This window comes from Biomphalaria glabrata, chromosome 4, assembly GCF_947242115.1.
Source record: "Biomphalaria glabrata chromosome 4, xgBioGlab47.1, whole genome shotgun sequence".
Lineage (NCBI taxonomy): Eukaryota > Metazoa > Mollusca > Gastropoda > Planorbidae > Biomphalaria > Biomphalaria glabrata.
The window spans coordinates 17,565,151-17,584,666 of record NC_074714.1 but is presented as its reverse complement, the minus strand read 5'-3'; the positions used below and the strand labels follow the sequence as shown (position 1 = coordinate 17,584,666).

At 35.1% G+C, this 19,516-nt stretch overlaps 1 protein-coding gene across 1 annotated transcript; it reads right to left on the bottom strand.

Moving 5' to 3' along the window:
- Positions 1-7,065: 7,065 nt before the first annotated feature.
- On the bottom strand, positions 7,066-18,475 carry LOC106071009 (uncharacterized). The gene is made up of 12 exons (XM_056027750.1): positions 18,330-18,475; positions 17,517-17,577; positions 15,903-15,963; positions 14,422-14,457; positions 14,167-14,236; positions 13,686-13,801; positions 13,190-13,213; positions 13,035-13,052; positions 12,420-12,501; positions 11,524-11,584; positions 10,868-10,919; positions 7,066-7,874 (listed from the first exon to the last, which is right to left on the bottom strand). Exons 1-12 carry the CDS (start codon positions 18,458-18,460, stop codon positions 7,786-7,788), a joined length of 801 nt encoding a protein of 266 aa, XP_055883725.1. The 5' UTR covers positions 18,461-18,475; the 3' UTR covers positions 7,066-7,785.
- Positions 18,476-19,516: the final 1,041 nt, after the last annotated feature.

Below are 19,516 nucleotides of genomic sequence, written 5' to 3'. Positions count from 1 at the left end.
TAATTCTGTTTCCTATATAGATCACGCTCAATAGCAAGAATTAGCAAATGTTTCAATCTATCTTTGAGAATTGTTGACCTCAAGTAATTCTTCATTAGTTTGAGGCGCGAGCAGCTTCTTTCACCAGATTACACAATTACGGGTAATGCATATTGCCGTTTTTATTTATCGCGAGTAGGATTGGCGTTTTCCATATTGAATGACACCCCAAAATGACAATTTTGTCTATATATTTCATGAAATTTGTATGAGTTTTCAAAAAGATTTTTAATAATTTCCGGAGGTTTCCATGACTTTTTCGTATATTTTGCAATTTCAGGAGATTTCCAGGAGCTCCTGGTAAATCAGTCTGCCTCGGGAAATCTGTTACAAGTTATAAAATGGTTTAATATAATAATTTACACCTAGAATTAGCGCGGTCCTTTGAAAGTGCGGGGCCCACTGCGGTCGCTTAAGTTGCATTGGCCTAAGGCCGGGCCTGCAATATAACGGCATATGCTACGCCGTGGGTCGACTAGTAACTATAAAACCAGCTCTTTAACGTTGAGCTTCTTTGTTACATTTTCCCAACATTCTGGACATTTAGACAAAATATGTCTATATGACCCACAAGATATGCATCTCAAAACATTTCCATCACGACCAACTGAATTTAGATTTTTCTCACTTCGTTTAGAGACCTGACTATCCCGACTGTGTGTAGTCGTTGAATAAACTCTTTATGTTGTGTCTGTTGTATTTATGTGTATTTTTCTGATGTGTTGTCTTTATATGAGAAAAGAGTCCTTGTAATCACAACAAATTTCCGTAAGGATCAATAAAGCAGTCAGTCTTAGCCTTAGTTTTAGTCTATAGAGAAATTACTTGACCTTCACCACATTTATTTCAAAAACCGCTCTAACGATTTTCTTTAAAATTTCAAGGTATATGTATATCATGGGCGTAGCCAGGATTTGTTTTTCGGGGGGGGGGGGATTTTTTTCTCCCCGCCCCCACCCCCCACCGAAAAAAAATGTTTGTATGGATGTATGTGTGTGTGTAAATAATTAATCTCTATTACATTCTAACCCTTTATTCTTTTGGAAGACGTTTATTGTGCCCTAGAATAGTTTATTCCTGCAGTTAGTGAAAAAATTGTAGACTCCTCGCCCTTGCCAGCAAGGGGTCTGGGGAGCGCTAAGAGCTCCCCCAGCGCGTGGCGGAGCCAAGCACTATTTCTGGTATTGAAAGCCAACTAAATGCATATTCTGAGGTACCTACAGTGCATTATTTTGCTATTAAAAAGTTTTATTTCAAAGACCTAATGTGCTATTCTTACTGACTTAGACCCTCCCGCGCCGTTCGGCGCATTTGCTGGCAAGCTGTCTCCACAACAGTCTGTCAGTGGCAATGTCTGAAGCCTCTTCACACCTGCTCTAAGGACCTCCATGAAAGTGTGGCGCCAAGTTGTACTAGGATGTCATCGCATCTCTTCTTATGCGTAATTCATTTTGTCGGAGAACATGTTCCGCAAACCTCATGCGACGCTCTGTCACAACCTTACTAAGGGGTCGAATCCCATTTCGGCATAGGATTTCTTGATTTAGACCCGATCTCTATAACTGACTCCTAAATTCCGTCTTAGCCATCTTTGTAGAGCCAAATTTAGTGCTTTTCAATTTCATTGCACTTTACTAATGGAGTCCAGCCACTGTCATAGAATTTGGTGACTGTAGTTTGCTTTAGAAATAATATTGAAGAGAGAAGCTTTCAACCTTAAAACGCTCTGTAGGGGGATTTTAAACTCAAAACTATCTTGAGGGGTTTTAAACTTTTAAAAAAGCCATCTGGAGGAGGGGGGTTGAAACTCAAACCCCCCCCCCCCCCCCATTGGCTTGGCAACGCTCAAAGAATTTTAGTGTGTAATTAGCTTTTTTATATTGAAGAGGCATTTTTCAGCATCAAAACCCTCTGAAGGGAAATTTAAACTCAAAACACCCAATAGGCTTGGCTACGCTCATAGCATTTTGATTGCGAAATTTGTTTTTTATTTTGAAGATTTCTTTTTTAGCTTCAAACCCCGCTGGCGGGGGGTTTAATCTAAAAACCCCTTTGGCTATGCTCATAGGAATTTGAGTGCGTAATTTGCTTTTTTTTTCATATTGAAGAGGTATTTTTAACTTCAAACCCAGCTGAATAGGGGTTTAAACTCAAATCCCCTTTGGCTACGCTCATACAATTTTGAGTGTGTAATTTGCTTTTTTATATTGAATTTCGGAGAGGGTTTAAAGTCAAAATCTTCCTTAGATGTGCTCTTGGAATTTTGGGATTGTCGTTTGCATTTTTTTTTTTTGTTTTATAGAAGAGGGGGATTTAAATGCAAAACCCCCTGGTAGGGGGTTTTAAACTCAAAACCCGTTGGTAGTGGGTTTTAAACTCAAAACCCCCTGGTAGGGGGTTTTAAACTTAAAACCCCCTGGTAGGGCTTTTCAAATTTAAACCCCCCTGGTAGGGGTTTTCAAACTCAAAACCCCTGGTAGGGGGGTTTAAAATCAAACCCCCTCTTGGCTGTGCTAGGGCAAGTGATGGTTTAGTATTAAAATTTCACTTAAAATAAACAAATTAAAGCAAAAGATCAGTCACTAAACTCTGACACCCCCGCAGGGGGGGATTTCATTTGGGGGGGGGTTACGCCCCCCCCGGCTACGCCCATGATGTATATAAATAAGAATTTAATTTTTTTTAACATATATACATAAAAGACGTGCTTGTAGAGAAAAAAAAAGACCTCCCACATTATTATACAAAATATTCTCCTCTGAATAGACGTATAGTCTCGTGTGAATAGCATATAGCAGAGCCTGAAACAATGCTACTAAAACCAGTGATAGAATGTTTGCTTTTCATTCTCGGTAAGTATTTTTTTAGTGGGTCAGATTTAAAATAACAAATAATAATTACAAATTGATACCGACAAGGGAAATTAATCCTTCAGTATTGACAGATATCGCTAAATCTGTAGAGTTTGGTACCCTTATATAATTTATTATATCACGCCTAATGCAGCCATTCTCGGATAAAGTTGAAGTTTTAAATCATATTTTATTGTACCTAACGAAACTTGAATCATTTAAATAATTAACCAATTAGTCAATTAATTATTGGTTATAAATAGAATAAGGGAAATAATGTCTACATTTTTTTACTATATTACTGTAGTCTTACTTTTACTCTATCTGTATTTTCTGATTTTCTGAAAAAGGGAAATAATTTCTACATTATTGGGAGATATAGTTGTAAGTGGGGAGTTCTTCTCCTTATATAAGCTTCGTTTTTTTTTTCAAAGTTTTTTTTTTAAATTTTGCTTGTTTCTGTTTACTCTATTACTCTAGTCTTACTTTTATTCTATTACTCAAGTCTTACTTTTACTCTATTACTATAGTCGTATTTTTACTCTATTACTCCAGTCTTACTTTTACTCAATTACTCAAGTCTTACTTTTACTCTATTACTCTAGTCTTACTTTTACTCTATTACTCTAGTCTTACTTTTACTCTATTACTGTAGTCTTACTTTTACTCTATTACTCTAGTCTTACTTTTACTCTATTACTCTTGTCTTACTTTTACTCTATTACTCTACTCTTACTTTTACTGTAGTCTTATTTTACTCTATTACTGTAGTCTTACTTTTACTCTATTACTCTAGTCTTACTTTTACTCTAGTACTCTAGTCTTACTTTTACTCTATTACTCTAGTCTTATTTTACTCTATTACTCTAGTCTTACTTTTACTCTATTACTCTAGTCTTACTTTTACTCTATTACTCTAGTCTTACTTTTACTCTATTACTGTAGTCTTACTTTTACTCTATTACTCTAGTAATACTTTTACTCTATTACTCTTGTCTTACTTTTACTCTATTACTCTAGTCTTACTTTTACTCTATTACTCTAGTCTTACTTTTACTCTATTACTGTAGTCTTACTTTTACTCTATTACTCTAGTATTACTTTTACTCTATTACTCTTGTCTTACTTTTACTCTATTACTCTACTCTTACTTTTACTCTAATCTTACTTTTACTCTATTACTGTAGTCTTACTTTTACTCTATTACTCTAGTATTACTTTTACTCTATTACTCTAGTCTTACTTTTACTCTATTACTCTAGTCTTACTTTTACTCTATTACTCTAGTCTTACTTTTACTCTATTACTGTAGTCTTACTTTTACTCTATTACTCTAGTATTACTTTTACTCTATTACTCTTGTCTTACTTTTACTCTATTACTCTACTCTTACTTTTACTCTAATCTTACTTTTACTCTATTACTGTAGTCTTACTTTTACTCTATTACTCTACTCTTACTTTTACTCTAGTCTTACTTTTACTCTACTATTCTAGTCTTACTTTTACTCTAGTACTCTAGTCTTACTTTTACTCTATTACTCTAGTCTTACTTTTACTCTATTACTCTAGTATTACTTTTACTCTATTACTCTTGTCTTACTTTTACTCTATTACTCTACTCTTACTTTTACTCTAGTCTTACTTTAACTCTATTACTCTAGTCTTACTTTTACTCTATTACTCTACTCTTACTTTTACTCTATTACTCTAGTATTACTTTTACTCTATTACTCTTGTCTTACTTTTACTCTATTACTCTACTCTTACTTTTACTCTAATCTTACTTTTACTCTATTACTGTAGTCTTACTTTTACTCTATTACTCTACTCTTACTTTTACTCTAGTCTTACTTTTACTCTATTATTCTAGTCTTACTTTTACTCTAGTACTCTAGTCTTACTTTTACTCTATTACTCTAGTCTTACTTTTACTCTATTACTCTAGTATTACTTTTACTCTATTACTCTTGTCTTACTTTTACTCTATTACTCTACTCTTACTTTTACTCTAGTCTTACTTTAACTCTATTACTCTAGTCTTACTTTTACTCTATTACTCTACTCTTACTTTTACTCTATTACTCTACTCTTACTATTACTCTATCTGTAGTTTCTGATTTTCTAACTCATAAGTCGTTCAACTTTTAAAAAATGTTGGTAAGAACTTTCTCATCAGTTTGATGTGAAATATAACATGTGCGTGACGTCAAGTATTACATATGTGTGACGTTAGGTATTATATGTGAGTCAGGTAAAGTATTACATGTGTGAGAGATCAGGTATTATATGTGTGTGACGTGAAGTATCACATGTGTCTGACGTGAAGTATTACATGTGTGTCAGGTGAAGTATTACATGTGTGTGAGATAAGGTATTATATGTGTGTGACGTGAAGTATTACATGTGTGTCAGGTGAAGTATTACATGAGCGTCAGGTGAAGTATTACATGTCTGCCAGATGAAGTATTGTGTGTCAGGTGAAGTATTACATGTGTGTCAGATGAAGTATTGTGTGTCAGGTGAATTATTACATATCTGCCAGATGAAGTATTGTGTGTCAGGTGAAGTATTACATGTGTTAGGTGAAGTATTGCATGTATGTCAGGTGAAATATTACATGTGTGTCAGGTGAAGTATTACATGTGTGTCAGGTAAAGTATTACATGTGTGTCAGGTGAAGTATTGTGTGTCAGGTGAAGTATTACATGTGTGTCAGGTGAAGTATTGTGTGTCAGGTGAAGTATTACATGTGTGTCAGGTGAAGTATTACATATGTGTCAGGTGAAGTATTACATGTGTGTCAGGTGAAGTATTACATGTGTGTCAGGTGAAGTATTACATGTGTGTCAGGTGAAGTATTACATGTGTGTCAGGTGAAGTATTACATGTGTGTCAGGTGAAGTATTACATGTGTGTCAGGTGAAGTATTGTGTGTCAGGTGAAGTATTACATGTGTGTCAGGTGAAGTATTGTGTGTCAGGTGAAGTATTACATGTGTGTCAGGTGAAGTATTGTGTGTCAGGTGAAGTATTACATGTGTGTCAGTTGAAGTATTACATGTGTGTCAGGTGAAGTATTGTGTGTCAGGTGAAGTATTACATGTGTATCAGGTAAAGTATTGTGTGTCAGGTGAAGTATTACATGTGTGTCAGGTGAAGTATTATGTGTCAGGTGAAGTATTACATGTGTGTCAGTTGAAGTATTACATGTGTGTCAGGTGAAGTATTACATGTGTGTCAGGTGAAGTATTACATGTGTGTCAGGTGAAGTATTACATGTGTATCAGGTGAAGTATTACATGTGTGTCATGTGAAGTATTACATGTGTGTCAGGTGAAGTATTACATGTGTGTCAGGTGAAGTATTACATGTGTGTCAGGTGAAGTATTACATGTGTGTCAGGTGAAGTATTACATGTGTGTCAGGTGAAGTATTGCAAGTGTGTCAGGTGAAGTATTACATGTGTGTCAGGTGAAGTATTGTGTGTCAGGTGAAGTATTGTGTGTCAGGTGAAGTATTGTGTGTCAGGTGAAGTATTACATGTGTGTCAGGTGAAGTATTACATGTGTGTCAGGTGAAGTATTACATGTGTATCAGGTGAAGTATTACATGTGTGTCAGGTGAAGTATTGCATGTGTGTCAGGTGAAGTATTGTGTGTCAGGTGAAGTATTACATGTGTGTCAGGTGAAGTATTACATGTGTGTCAGGTGAAGTATTACATGTGTGTCAGGTGAAGTATTGCATGTCTTTGACATGTGTGTGACGTGTATAAATGTGAAGTAATGTTTTAAAGAGCAGCCTACATTAAAAACTCTTCATTAGTGAACCTCAGTCAAATTGCTTTCTTGTTAGTTTGACTATCGAGACACCTAGACCTAAACAGTAGAGGGAGTATGATTATAGTTTGACTATCGAGACACCTAGACCTAAACAGTAGAGGGAGTATGATTATAGTTTGACTATCGAGACACCTAGACCTAAACAGTAGAGGGAGTATGATTATAGTTTGACTATCGAGACACCTAGACCTAAACAGTAGAGGGAGTATGATTATAGTTTGACTATCGAGACACCTAAACCTAAACAGTAGAGGGAGTATGATTATAGTTTGACTATCGAGACACCTAGACCTAAACAGTAGAGGGAGTATGATTATAGACCTACAAACATGATTTAAACTTAATGTTCAAACTATGAACATTTGTCTTTTATTAATTTTTTTTTTTTGAAATGCAACAGAAACGAAACTTCCAACATAAATCATTCTGACAAAACATTTATTAATTTAAATTTATGAAACTTATCAACACTTTCTCTCTGACTCTTTCTTTATCTCTCTCTCTCTCTCCTTCTCTCTCTCTCTCTCTCTTTCACTCACTTTCTCTATCACACTAGGCTGTATATATGGAATGTATTCGTATATATCGTAAAGTAAACATTGAACAAAGTAACATTTTTCTACTGATTACATCAAAGTGATCTAGACACTAGCGACAAGAAATAATGAAAGCATAAGACAAACATTTGTATAGTTCGCTAATTTTTTGAAACATCCATTATTTTATATACTCACAACTGTAAGCATTTGTTTCAGTAAGTCAACGTAACTTTTAAAAAATGCAAGCTAAATGTACAAAGATATTTGTAATATATGAACTACTGATATGTTATAAATGTATTACTTGGCTATACGTGAACACAATCAATGTCTTACGGTTTCGTCTTTACTAAATGAAAACATATATGATGTCATGTCAAATCATGGCTACACAACATTTTCAATAGAAACTTGTAACGTCGTTTCCACTTCCAAGGCTGAAACATTTTTATTTAAAATAGAATCTCAAAGTTATATGGTGAAACATTTTGTATCCATTGGTTAAAGTTAACGATTAGTTCCAATTGAACAAAAACAGAAGAACACTTGAGATGACTAGCCAACTCCAAGTCATACTTGGTGCACCATTGAGTGCGGTCAGTGCTGCGGGATGAAAATACAATTCTTTGTCATATTTAAATTCATTATAATTATTACAGTTACATGTACAGACATACACAAATATGCATCCACTATCTCAGAAATACACTATTTTAGCCATACATCCACTATTTTAGCCATACATCCACTATTTTAGCCATACATCCACTATTTTAGCCATACATCCACTATTTTAGCCATACATCCACTATTTTAGCCATACATCCACTATTTTAGCCATACATCCACTGTTTTAGCCATACATCCACTATTTTAGCCATACATCCACTATATTAGCCATACATCCACTATATTAGCCATACCTCCACTATATTAGCCATACATCCACTATATTAGCAATACATCCACAATATTAGCCATACATCCACTATATTAGCCATACATCCAATATATTAGCCATACATCCACTATATTAGCCATACCTCCACTATTTTAGCCATACATCCACTATTTTAGCCATACATCCACTATTTTAGCCATACATCCACTATTTTAGCCATACATCCACTATTTTAGCCATACATCCACTATATTAGCCATACATCCACTATATTAGCCATACATCCACTATATTAGCCATACCTCCACTATATTAGCCATACATCCACTCTATTAGCCATACATCCACTATATTAGCCATACCTCCACTATATTAGCCATACCTCCACAATAGTAGCCATACATCCACTATATTTATATACATATATCTACTATATTAGCCATCATGGGCGTAGCCAAGATTTTTTGTTTCGGGGGGGGGGGGAGGGTTTGGGGGTAGATTTTTTTTCTCTTGTAGATCTCCCGCCACCACTAGCAAAGGGGTCTGGGGGAGCGCTAGGAGCTCCCCCAAGCGCGGGGCAAAGCCCCGCCGCCAAGCACTATTTCTGGTATTTAAAGCCAAAAAAATGAATATTCTGAGGTACCTACACTGCATTTTCCTGCTATTAAATGGTTTTATTTCAAAAACCTAAGGTGCTATTCTTACTGACTTAGACCCTCCCGCGCCGTTCGGAGCATTTGCCGTCAAGCTGTTTCCATAAAAATCTGTCACTGGTAATGTCTGAAGCCTCTTTCCACCTGCCATGAGGACCTCCATGAATGTGTGGCGTCATGTTGTACTAGGATATCATCTCAACTGTTCTTATGCGTAATTCATTATGTCGGAGAACATGTCCCGCAAACCTCATGCGACGCTCTCTCACAATCTTACTAAGGGGTCGACTTCCAGTTCGGCATAGGATTTCCTTGATTTGAACCCGATCTCTATAACTGACTGTCTTAGCCATCTTTGTTGAGCCACATTTAGTGTTTTTCAATTTCGGCAGATGACTATTCACTGCACTTTATTAATGGAGCCCCGCCACTGGTAAAATGTGTAGTCTCTCTTGAATACGCTCTTGGAATTAAGTGACTGTAGTTTGCTTTAGATTTTATTTCGAAAAGGGAAGTTTTATCGTCAAAATCATCTGTTGGGGGTTTTCCACCTCCAAATGCTCTGTAGGGGGATCTTAAACTCAAAATCATCTGGAGGGGTTTTAAACTTTAAAAAAGGCCATCTGTAGGAGTGGGGCTTAAACTCAAAACCCCCGATTGGATTGGCTTCTCTCAAATAATTTTAGGGTGTAATTTGCTTTTTTTTATATTGAAGAGGTATTTTTAGCATCAAAACGCCCATGATCAGCATTTAAACTCAAAGACCCTTTTGGCAACGCTCATAGCATTTTAAGTGCGTAATTTGCTTTTTTCTTACGCTGAAGATGTATTTTTTAGCTTCAAACCCCCTTGCGGGGGGTTTAAACTCAAAACCCCTTTGACTACACTCATAACATTTTGAATTTATAATTTGTTTTGTTTTTATTATTAAAGAGGTATTTTTTTCCTTCAAACCCCGCTGAAGTGGGGTTTAAACTCAAAACTGAGTCAAAACCCATTTAGCTACGCTCATAACATTTTGAGTGTGTAATTTGCTTTTTTTGTGCTCTTGAAATTTGGGGATTTTCGTTTGCATTTTTTTTTGTTTTGTTTTATGGAAGAGGGAGATTTAACTGCAAAAACCCAAGGTAGGGGGTTTTAAACTCAAACCCCCCTGGTAGAGGTTTTAAACTCGAACCCCCCTGGTAGGGGTTTTTAAACTCGAGCCCCCCCCCTGGTAGGGGGTTTTAAACTCAAAACGCCCTGGTAGGGGATTTTAAACTTAAAACACCCTTGGTTGTGCAGGGCAAGTGACGGTTTAGTTTTAAAATCTCACCTAAAATAAACAAAATCAAAGCAAAAAATCAGTCACTAAATTCCGACTCCCCCCCCCCCAAAGGGGGGGATTTTATTTCTGGGGGGGGGGGTTGAACCACAACCCCCCCCCCCCGGCTACGCCCATGTTACCACTATATCCACTATATTTGCCATATATCCACTATATTAGCCAATAGCCATATATCCACTATCTCAGATATACATCCACTATATCAGCAAGATAAATAATGGGAGAGAAATTGAAGGTGAGAACGAGAGAGAAGGAACGAGAGAGAAGGAACGAGAGAGAAGGAACGAGAGAGAAGGAACGAGAGAGAAAACATGACAGACTGATAGCGAAATAGAGCACGAGGAAGAGGGAGAAAAACGAAGAGAGTTTGAGGGATCAATAAAGATTTATAGAAAGAGTGAGATGAAAATACATCATTTACATAGACCTACATAGACATTTACATAGACCTACATAGACATTTACATAGACCTACATAGACATTTACATAGACCTACATAGACATTTACATAGACCTACATAGACATTTACATAGACCTACATAGACATTTACATAGACCTACATAGACATTTATATAGACCTACATAGACATTTACATAGACCTACATAGACATTTATATAGACCTAAACATCCATCAAAGATTAAATTAAAAAGTTTAGAGTTAAAGATGAACTTTTAGATAGAATGAAACAACAAACTAAACATTTACTTACAACAAGCCTTGACCTCTGCCCTTTGAATTTCCTCTTCACTAAGTAGTTTCAGCTGTTGGAGCAAAATATGTCACAAATTAACTTTTTCCTCAGTGCCAATGTGCTATGAGTGCAGGAAACATCTACACTCCCTTACATTTCTCTTTATTCCATGACTATTCCATAGTATCTCAACTAGATTTATAACGAGATATTTTTCTGTATAAAATCAAATCTTCAATTTACGGCTACCCCACCGGCGACATCCTAAACCAATGTTTCTCAAATAGGTGTTCTACGAACTATTAAAATAATTAACAAGTGAATTAATCTCTCTTAAGAATTAAGTTTTGCATTAAATACTCAAAATGTGCGAAGTGTTCCATTAAGGAAAAAGCTTGGGAAACAATGGACACTAAACTATTCCAAAGTGAATGAGATGAAAACACTGGACACTAAACTATTCCAAAGTGTATGAAATGAAAACACTGGACACTAAACTATTCCAAAGTGTATGAAATGAAAACACTGGAACTAAACTATTCCAAAGTGAATGAGATGAAAACACTGGACACTAAACTATTCCAAAGTGTATGAAATGAAAACACTGGACACTTAACTATTCCAAAGTGTATGAAATACATTTTTCTGCTCAATTTTCCAATGGTTTTTCTTACCTCGCTTGTTGTGTTGCAGCTGGAAGACTTTGACAGACAGGTGATATAGCTGTTCAGATCTCTGAGGGGATAATACAAATTTTAGGATATATTACTGAATTTTAAAAAAAGAAAAAAAATCACAAAAAAAAAATAATTTATCAAAGCTCACATGTAGATCCATGGATCAATAACAAAAAAATATTGACATTTGATTAGTGTAACCCTTCAGGACAGTAGGGTAGCAATTATACGTAAAACAGAACCATAATCTTCAAAGGCAAAAACAAAACCTAATAAAACACTAAGAAATACACAAAGATATAGACGCATTTCTTGTTCCTTTATCTAGGACTAATGTGTATAAATACTCCTTCTTCCCTAGTAGGCCTACTATGGAATCGGTGGCCTGAATCAGCCAGGAAACCCAACGATTTCGCAGAGTTTAAGTTATTGATTAAACACTAAGGCTGGATTTATGTATACATATATATTTTGTGGCTCATAAGAAATGTTATTTAAAAGAGATGGGCTTTAAAAAAATAAGAAGTACATGACGATTTTGTTTGACATTATAACAATGAGCCGTCGGTTAGTTGAGGTCAAATTAGACTTATTTCTGTAGTGAACTAATTAAATAGCCTTAATTTATGGATACAAATTTCAAGCTCCACATGGTAGAGCCGATAGGCCTGATCTCCAAAGAATTCAACTTAATGATTACCCTTGTGCAGCACAAAAAAAAACCCACACTTGGAATCAGTTGCTGAATCGTTTAGATTAGATTAGTGTGTAATTGTGTGTGTATTTTATTATAATTGATGTTGAACAAAAGTATCAAATATTTCACTAATAACACTAAATGTAAGCACAAGATGAACACACGAGAGAATCGCAAATAAAAAGTTTTGTCTTACTTGCATTTGTCTGTGTCTGTTTCTCTGGTCAGTACTTGATCAACATACGTGTTGGTACAGTCTCGTCTTGAAGTTTGACAGGCTTTAGATATAAAACAATATAGCCCAGATTAAGCTTAGGTTTTACACGATAAGTTTGACTTGGGCTAAATGTATTGACCTATGATTTGCCCTACATTACTACTCAATATATTAAGACAAACCACCTTTCCAATAAGTCCTTCTGCAAGTTTATCTTTTTTATTAGCAAGCAATCTTCTTATCTTTTTTTTTTGTAATAAACCACATACTTTCTATTATAAGAGGATAGCATTCAGAAGTTTAGGTTCCATTTATATATTTGTGTTTGCCCTTGTCATAGTTTTTAATAACTTTTCTTTCTATTAGAAAACAGAAAACAATAGAACAGAAACTTCACTTGTTCTAATGGGCAAGTTACTGTCAACTTTTTCTAGTATCAAGTCCATTTCATTTAGACCTTCACTATAAATATTGAAAGCTAGAGGAACATAAATGTACATTATGTTACATGCAGCAAACTTATTATATGGTGGCCTTATTTATGTAATCTACATTTATCATAGCTGGAACTGTTAGTCTATTTTCTGAACTAACCTGTCAAGCCTGGCTTCCCTGCAAAACAAGAACACAGAATGTTTATGACAGACTTAGATCTATTGTTAGTACCACTATTCGTTAGGAAACAAAAATATTCTGCATTCAATGCTGGTAGAAAAAATTAAAGTGAAAACGTAAAAGTGCTGACTTACCCAACGGGTAAAGATTGTCCAAGGCTGTGAAATAAAAGGGTGTAAAAGTTCACGAGTAAAAAATACTGAAGACAAATCTAGTTGTATTTCTTCTTGTATTTTAATCTGTTTGCTAGGGTTCTTAGATTGAATTGAAAAAGATTCTATGTCATAATAACACAATACCAACTAATATCAGTATAGCAGTCTTTTTTTTTTCGTGATATCAGTTATAGCGACAGACTACAGGTGATAAGATTGAAGGATAGGGATAGACAAACGAAAAGATATAAAAATATCCAGAGAGAGAGAAAGAGGGAGAGAGAGAGAGATTGGATGGTTGGATTCGATAGATTCGATAGATAGATAGATAGATAGATAGATACATACATACATACATACATACATACATACATACATACATACATACATACATAGATACATAGATAGATTAGATAAATAAAGAGAGAGATAGAAGGGATGTATAAGTTTCAACAGTCTGCAATGTTTAACTCACCACATGCGCTGGAAATGTTCTTGACTGCTGTATTATACAAGACATTGCTTACTCTCAAAAGTGCATCATTGGCACAGTTTAATCCGACAACACATCTCACGGTGTCTTGTACTTTCCTAAAATTATTTTTTGTACAAAAACAACAGAATTGTTTGTTTTAGACATTGAATCATGTATAAAAGGCAATACTTTTTAAAGTGAATTACAATATTAATTAATCGTCATAACACGAAAATATATTTACGAAGTAATCCTTAAGGCAAACCCAATTAAACTTTCATCGTTATTCCTACTGACTATTTGCAAAGACTATGCAATATAAAACCTCGTATTAACAAACTGTGTGGAGAGAGGAAATGATGTGTGGGCGACATCGTTCCGATCACAGCTAATGTCCAGGCATTCATCTCATTTCCATGAGATAATCCATAGTCCAATGTCCAACATGTTCTAAATTTACGTAGAAATGTAGGTTACTTACGAGCAAAATTCTGGGCTGTTCTCATATCCTAGGGGAATAGTTTGGCATTGTAGGACAGCCTTATAACACTCTAGAGGGGATGAAAATATGACAGTTTAAATCAAATGTAATTGTAAGAGACATGGTCTTAAATTATTTAGCACATAGACATTGTTATTTTGCGATATTATTATCTAGTTGTAAATGTTACAATCATTATTTAAAGTTTAAAGTGAAGTGTATTGTTCAAGTCATACAAATAAAATACGCCCCTACCTTCAAAAGTGTAGCTCTTTTTAAAACTTGGAATAACTGGAGAGGAAATAAGAAAATAATATATAATTAAGTTAGGTTCTAGTGAAATCAATGTTGTCCTAAGTTTGAAGCATGATTATGGTGACTCATTTCAAAACGTCTTAAAACGAAACTGCCTAAGTCAAGAGAAAGAAAAAGAAAGCTGCCCTGTCAGCTAGCCCTAAAACAGATGCATATACAAGTATAAACTATGACAAACTCTGGCGCTCCAGAATTGGCTTGATCAGTCTCTCCAGATTCTGCCCCATCTCAAGACGAAACCAAAGCCAGTGACTCATCTGGGCGCATCCATTGTCTTCCGAGACAGAAGCAGCCATATATGCCTATATAGTGATTCATTCAGTTGAGAGAAGTGTAAGGCTCATGTAAGTGCTCCAATGTCTGATCCGTACCTGAAGTCCAGGAGTTGCACTGGTTCTCAAAGGCTTTTTGAGATGGATGCCATTGGTAGTTCTTTACAGGTGACACTTCCAATAACAACCTTTTACTAAATTTCATATTAATGACAAGGATGCGAACCCTAGAAATTTAGTAATTGAAAATATAGCTTTTATATTACGGCATGTTCAGAGGGCTTTGGTTCAATCTCATTTGTGGACCAGTGGGGGGAGGTGGTTTCTGGGAGAAGGTTTTCCGTGCTGCCTTTGGGCGCTCAGTAAACACAACTCTGCTCGAGTCAATGTCGAACTTTGAGCCCCTTAATAAGTAGCCAAGCCAAACCAAACGTTTTTTACTAATAGGCAAGTGCTCTACCATTTAAGGCAGCCCCATTCAATGCAACATGCACATACAGACTGATACAGATACACAGTACAGAGACGCGTTATTTAAATATATTAAAACTAAAAAAACAATTACAATCATAGCTATTCTTGTGTTGAGACACAAGAGGTTATGTAAAATATATACAGGTATGTCAGTACTGTGGATGTGTGTGACTATGTAGTGTAGATAGATATCTGTTTGTGTGTGGGTTTTTTTTTGGTATATATACTTTGGGAAGCAAGTCGAGAGGCCAAGTGCGCTTGAACTTGGCTTGGCTACCTAGAGAGGCCTGAGGTTCGACACCCGACTCGGGCAGAGTTGTTTTTACTGAGCGCCTAAAGGCAGCACGGAAAACCAACTCCTGGATACCCCCTCCTCCCCACTGGTCCACAAATGAGATTGGACTAAAAGCGCTCTAAGCATGCTATAAACATGAAAGTAGCGCTATATAAAAGCTATAATAATAATATATCTGTGTTGTGAGTATGCATGTATTTTGGATGTGCCTATGTTGTAGGTGTACCTATAGATATGTCTGTTTTGTGTGTTTATCCATGTTGTTGGTGAACTTGTTTTGTTGGTATCTTTATGTTGTGTTGTGTGTGTATATGTTGTGTTTTTGTCCATGTTTGTGTACATTTTGGGAAGTTAGAGAATTCAATTATAAATCTACTCACTGCAAGCAGAAGTTGGTTGGATATTTTTCATCATCTGTTCATTGGTTACTATACTGGTAACCTTTTGTTGGAGACAAAAAAAATAATAAAATTTAGAAATAAATAACTGCAAAATTATGACTTTATTTATTTTATGAGCTTTTTTTTTTTTTTTTTGATGTTTTAACTCCATATACTATTTCACTCTAAGCAATACTGTTTTCTAGGCAATAAGGTTCACGAATATAGTGACTGATACAATGGAAAACAAGCAAAATACGAAGGATTCTTTAAAAAAAAAAAAAGCTTTTCCTAAGGTGGAGAAAGTTTGTCCTTAAAACTATATCTACCAATAATGTACAAGTTAGTTCCCTTATTCGATATCAAACAAAATAATCAATTACCAATAATTAATTAATTGAGTATTTTCGTTTATTGATTCATGTTTTAAGTACAGTAAATAATTGTTTTATGTATCAACTTGATCGGAGAATGCGTGAGGGAGAAATATCTTTAACAATTATTTCAAGGGGCTAAACGCAACAAATTTAGCCATATCTGTGAATACTGAAGTATGATTTTCCCTTGTTGCTATTAAACAAAATAATGCATTATCAGAATGAATTGTATAATTAGTTACTTTTTTTTATTTATTCATGTCTTGTCTATGTCAATGAATAATAGTGCAAAGTTTCAGCTTGATCCGAGAATGGATGTGGGACACATGTACACACTTTTTACCAGACAGACAGACAGAGAAGAGTTAATATAAGCTTGATAAAAATACAATAATTATGTTCAATTTGTTTTACGTTCTTTTAACCCTTCAGAAAGTCAAGTAAAACACATTGATACCGGTGTATTCATGGATCAATGGGTTACCTGAATGCCTAGTCTATCATTCTATACTTTTGATATATTTTGTCCAACGCAATAGTTTCCGTTCGAATGTAGACTATTTAGGCGTGGTTTTAAAAGAGAACCACTTTTTATTATACAGCACAATGAAGGAATGTTTTGAATTGACACATTTGAGTTTCATATCTAGAGCAAGTGTTCCCAAAGGCATATTTCATGTGTTAAAGTGAGAATTCGATTAGGCAGAATCGATACCGCTACAAAGCAATATGACAACGTAGGGGTGAACGACTGTATACAAAATACAATTAACATGCATATATGTGACCCTGGGGGACCAATTAAAAAAAGACGTGACCCAAACGCAGGGTCACATATATGCATGTTTCTTGTATTTTCTAGATTAGTGTGACTAGATACTTAAAGTTAAATTATCCATAAAAAAAATTCCAACTAAATATTTCGAGCCAGATAAATGCACCTGAGATAGTTCCAACTGGTTACAGGTCAGGTACCTCCCTGTAAGAAACTCATCTGATCGGCCGCTTCTACGGCGTTGTCTTAAGACAAGGATACAACAGAAGACAAACAAAAATGCAAACATTTTGTCTGACTGGCGCTTTAATAAATGTACATATGTATAATGTATTAAAGATTTGGGGCTCATTCCATATTCTGCCCAGGCAGACATGTTTCCGTACGTTTTATAAGAACATGCATACTAGTTTCTACTAAAGTTATTTAATGTACTCTGTTTTATTATTTAATACTGATTACCTGCGTCTGGTTAGTACACGTCGAATCATTCAGCAAACACTGAGCAAAGTCGGAGAGTTGTCTGCAGACAATAAATATAATGGTGTATATTAGTTACAAGTGACAGTTACAATTTGGATTTCCTTTTGTTTTGTTTTTTTGACATGTTATGCTAATTTTGTTTTCCTAATTTTCAAATGTTAGCCGACTTATATTGAAATGGTATAGAGGAAACACGCATATTAATACCATAGGGAAGCTAGAGCCGAAGACAAAGACAAGAATTAGGCCTACTTCAATCCAAATCTCATCTTTCCAGACAGACTATGTATTTCTCTATTTTGGATTGGCAATATGTGTAGGTCACAGTGGGCTTTGTTATCCAAGTTAAATTCTTCCATTCTTAATCTTTGAAATAGAAGTTAATCCTTATTATTAATATGTTAGAAACGATGCAGTATTCATTGTCTGGCGCTGCCAGGGTCGAGTTTCGTTGAAAGAAAACACAATCCATCGTAGTCCCTTTATCAGTTTCCACTAAGGAATTTTCTGGTGATGGGCAGGTCTGCAGCAGTACCGCCCTCTGACAGGCAACAAAAATGTTCCTAGGAATGTTAAGGGCCTTGAAGGTATCTGTGTGGTCAGTTGTTATTTTTCCCTTTGTTGTGGTGAATCAACTATTAAGAAAACCATTGCTATATGATATAAGTAACGCATCAGTACCGCTGTACAAAAATTAACATGAAATCAATATAAAAAATGAAATCATCGATGTTTGTTTGGAGATATGGAACCCAAATTAAAGTCTAACTTATTCACAAAGCAATAACTCACTGGCAAACTGCATCCGTTTGATTGACATTTCTTTCCACCCAGATCACGTTGTCAACGTAGCTAAATAGGCATGACCTTTGTTTTGATAAACAGCCTGAAACATTGTGCTTTTGTTTAGTAGTTGGCAGCATTTATACTTCCTTAAGCTTATGCACACAAAATGTAACATGTACACAGTACTGATATGTAACATTAAATTGAATAGTAAAGGTATGCATGAAAACGGAATTAAAATATATGCATATGTATATATATATATATATATATATATATATATATATATATATATATATACTAGTTTGGTTTCAGTATTTATGATTTGTTTCGAGTAAGCGGCTGGTCCGACTAACCGGTGGTTCGGTTAACCGGATTCGACTATCAATGTACATCACATCATTTTGAATGAAATTTTCTAAACATAAAGAGTTAAGGAGCATAAATAAGAAACAATATTAATTAAGAAATGTGTACTGTCTTGATGTTATTTTTGCTTTATGCTAAGTCTTGTCTGTAGAGAGGTTTTTAATATTGATATTTACAAGGAATTATGAGCACTAACAGTTAAACTATAAAAGTTAGTAAAACAGTGTTTGTATACTTACTACCAGGGGCTGAAAAGAAAGAAAAATATAGTTAATACTTAAATATTGCACACAAAAAAGGAGTTAGTTTAGTTATTGACAGCAAAAGGTTTTTGTGTCACGATAATAACTAATTTACTCACCGGCCGCCGCAGTGTCTCAATTATATGACATTCTGACACTTTGATTAATTTATGATAAATTATTTGTTTAAGATAAACTGATATGAATGATATATAAATGATACACTACATGATATACTAGTCTACTTAGTTTTTCAATGACTCCTCATATATGTTTCAATATATTAATGTTTAGGAAAAGACAAACATATAAACAAGAATGAAATGTTAGCACGTGACTCTGGGGAGGGGGAAGGGCTGAAGAGAAGACCTTCTCTGGGGGAACCACTGATGACTTAAGTTGTCGTGAAGTGTCTCTGGCCATTAATGTTTGGTGGCTCTTGAAAGCCTTTTCATCTTCATTAGATCTCGGTGCACTGAGGTCATTTATAAAATTTAAAAAAAAATCTTCCTTCCGTAGATTTGAACTTAAAGCCCCTTGGTTTGGAAAGCAAGCGCTGTACCATTCAATCCCCAGATACTA

Bases quoted from the DNA above. Each gene is read 5' to 3' on its own strand.
- LOC106071009 (XM_056027750.1), bottom strand. From the start codon at position 18,460: ATGCTGCCAACTACTAAACAAAAGCACAATGTTTCAGGCTGTTTATCA. The intron at 17,578-18,329 runs GTGAGTTATTGC...TATTGTCTGCAG, and splicing joins CAAACGGATGCAGTTTGCCA to ACAACTCTCCGACTTTGCTC. The intron at 7,875-10,867 runs GTAAGTAAATGT...TTCATCCCGCAG, and splicing joins GGCAGAGGTCAAGGCTTGTT to CACTGACCGCACTCAATGGT.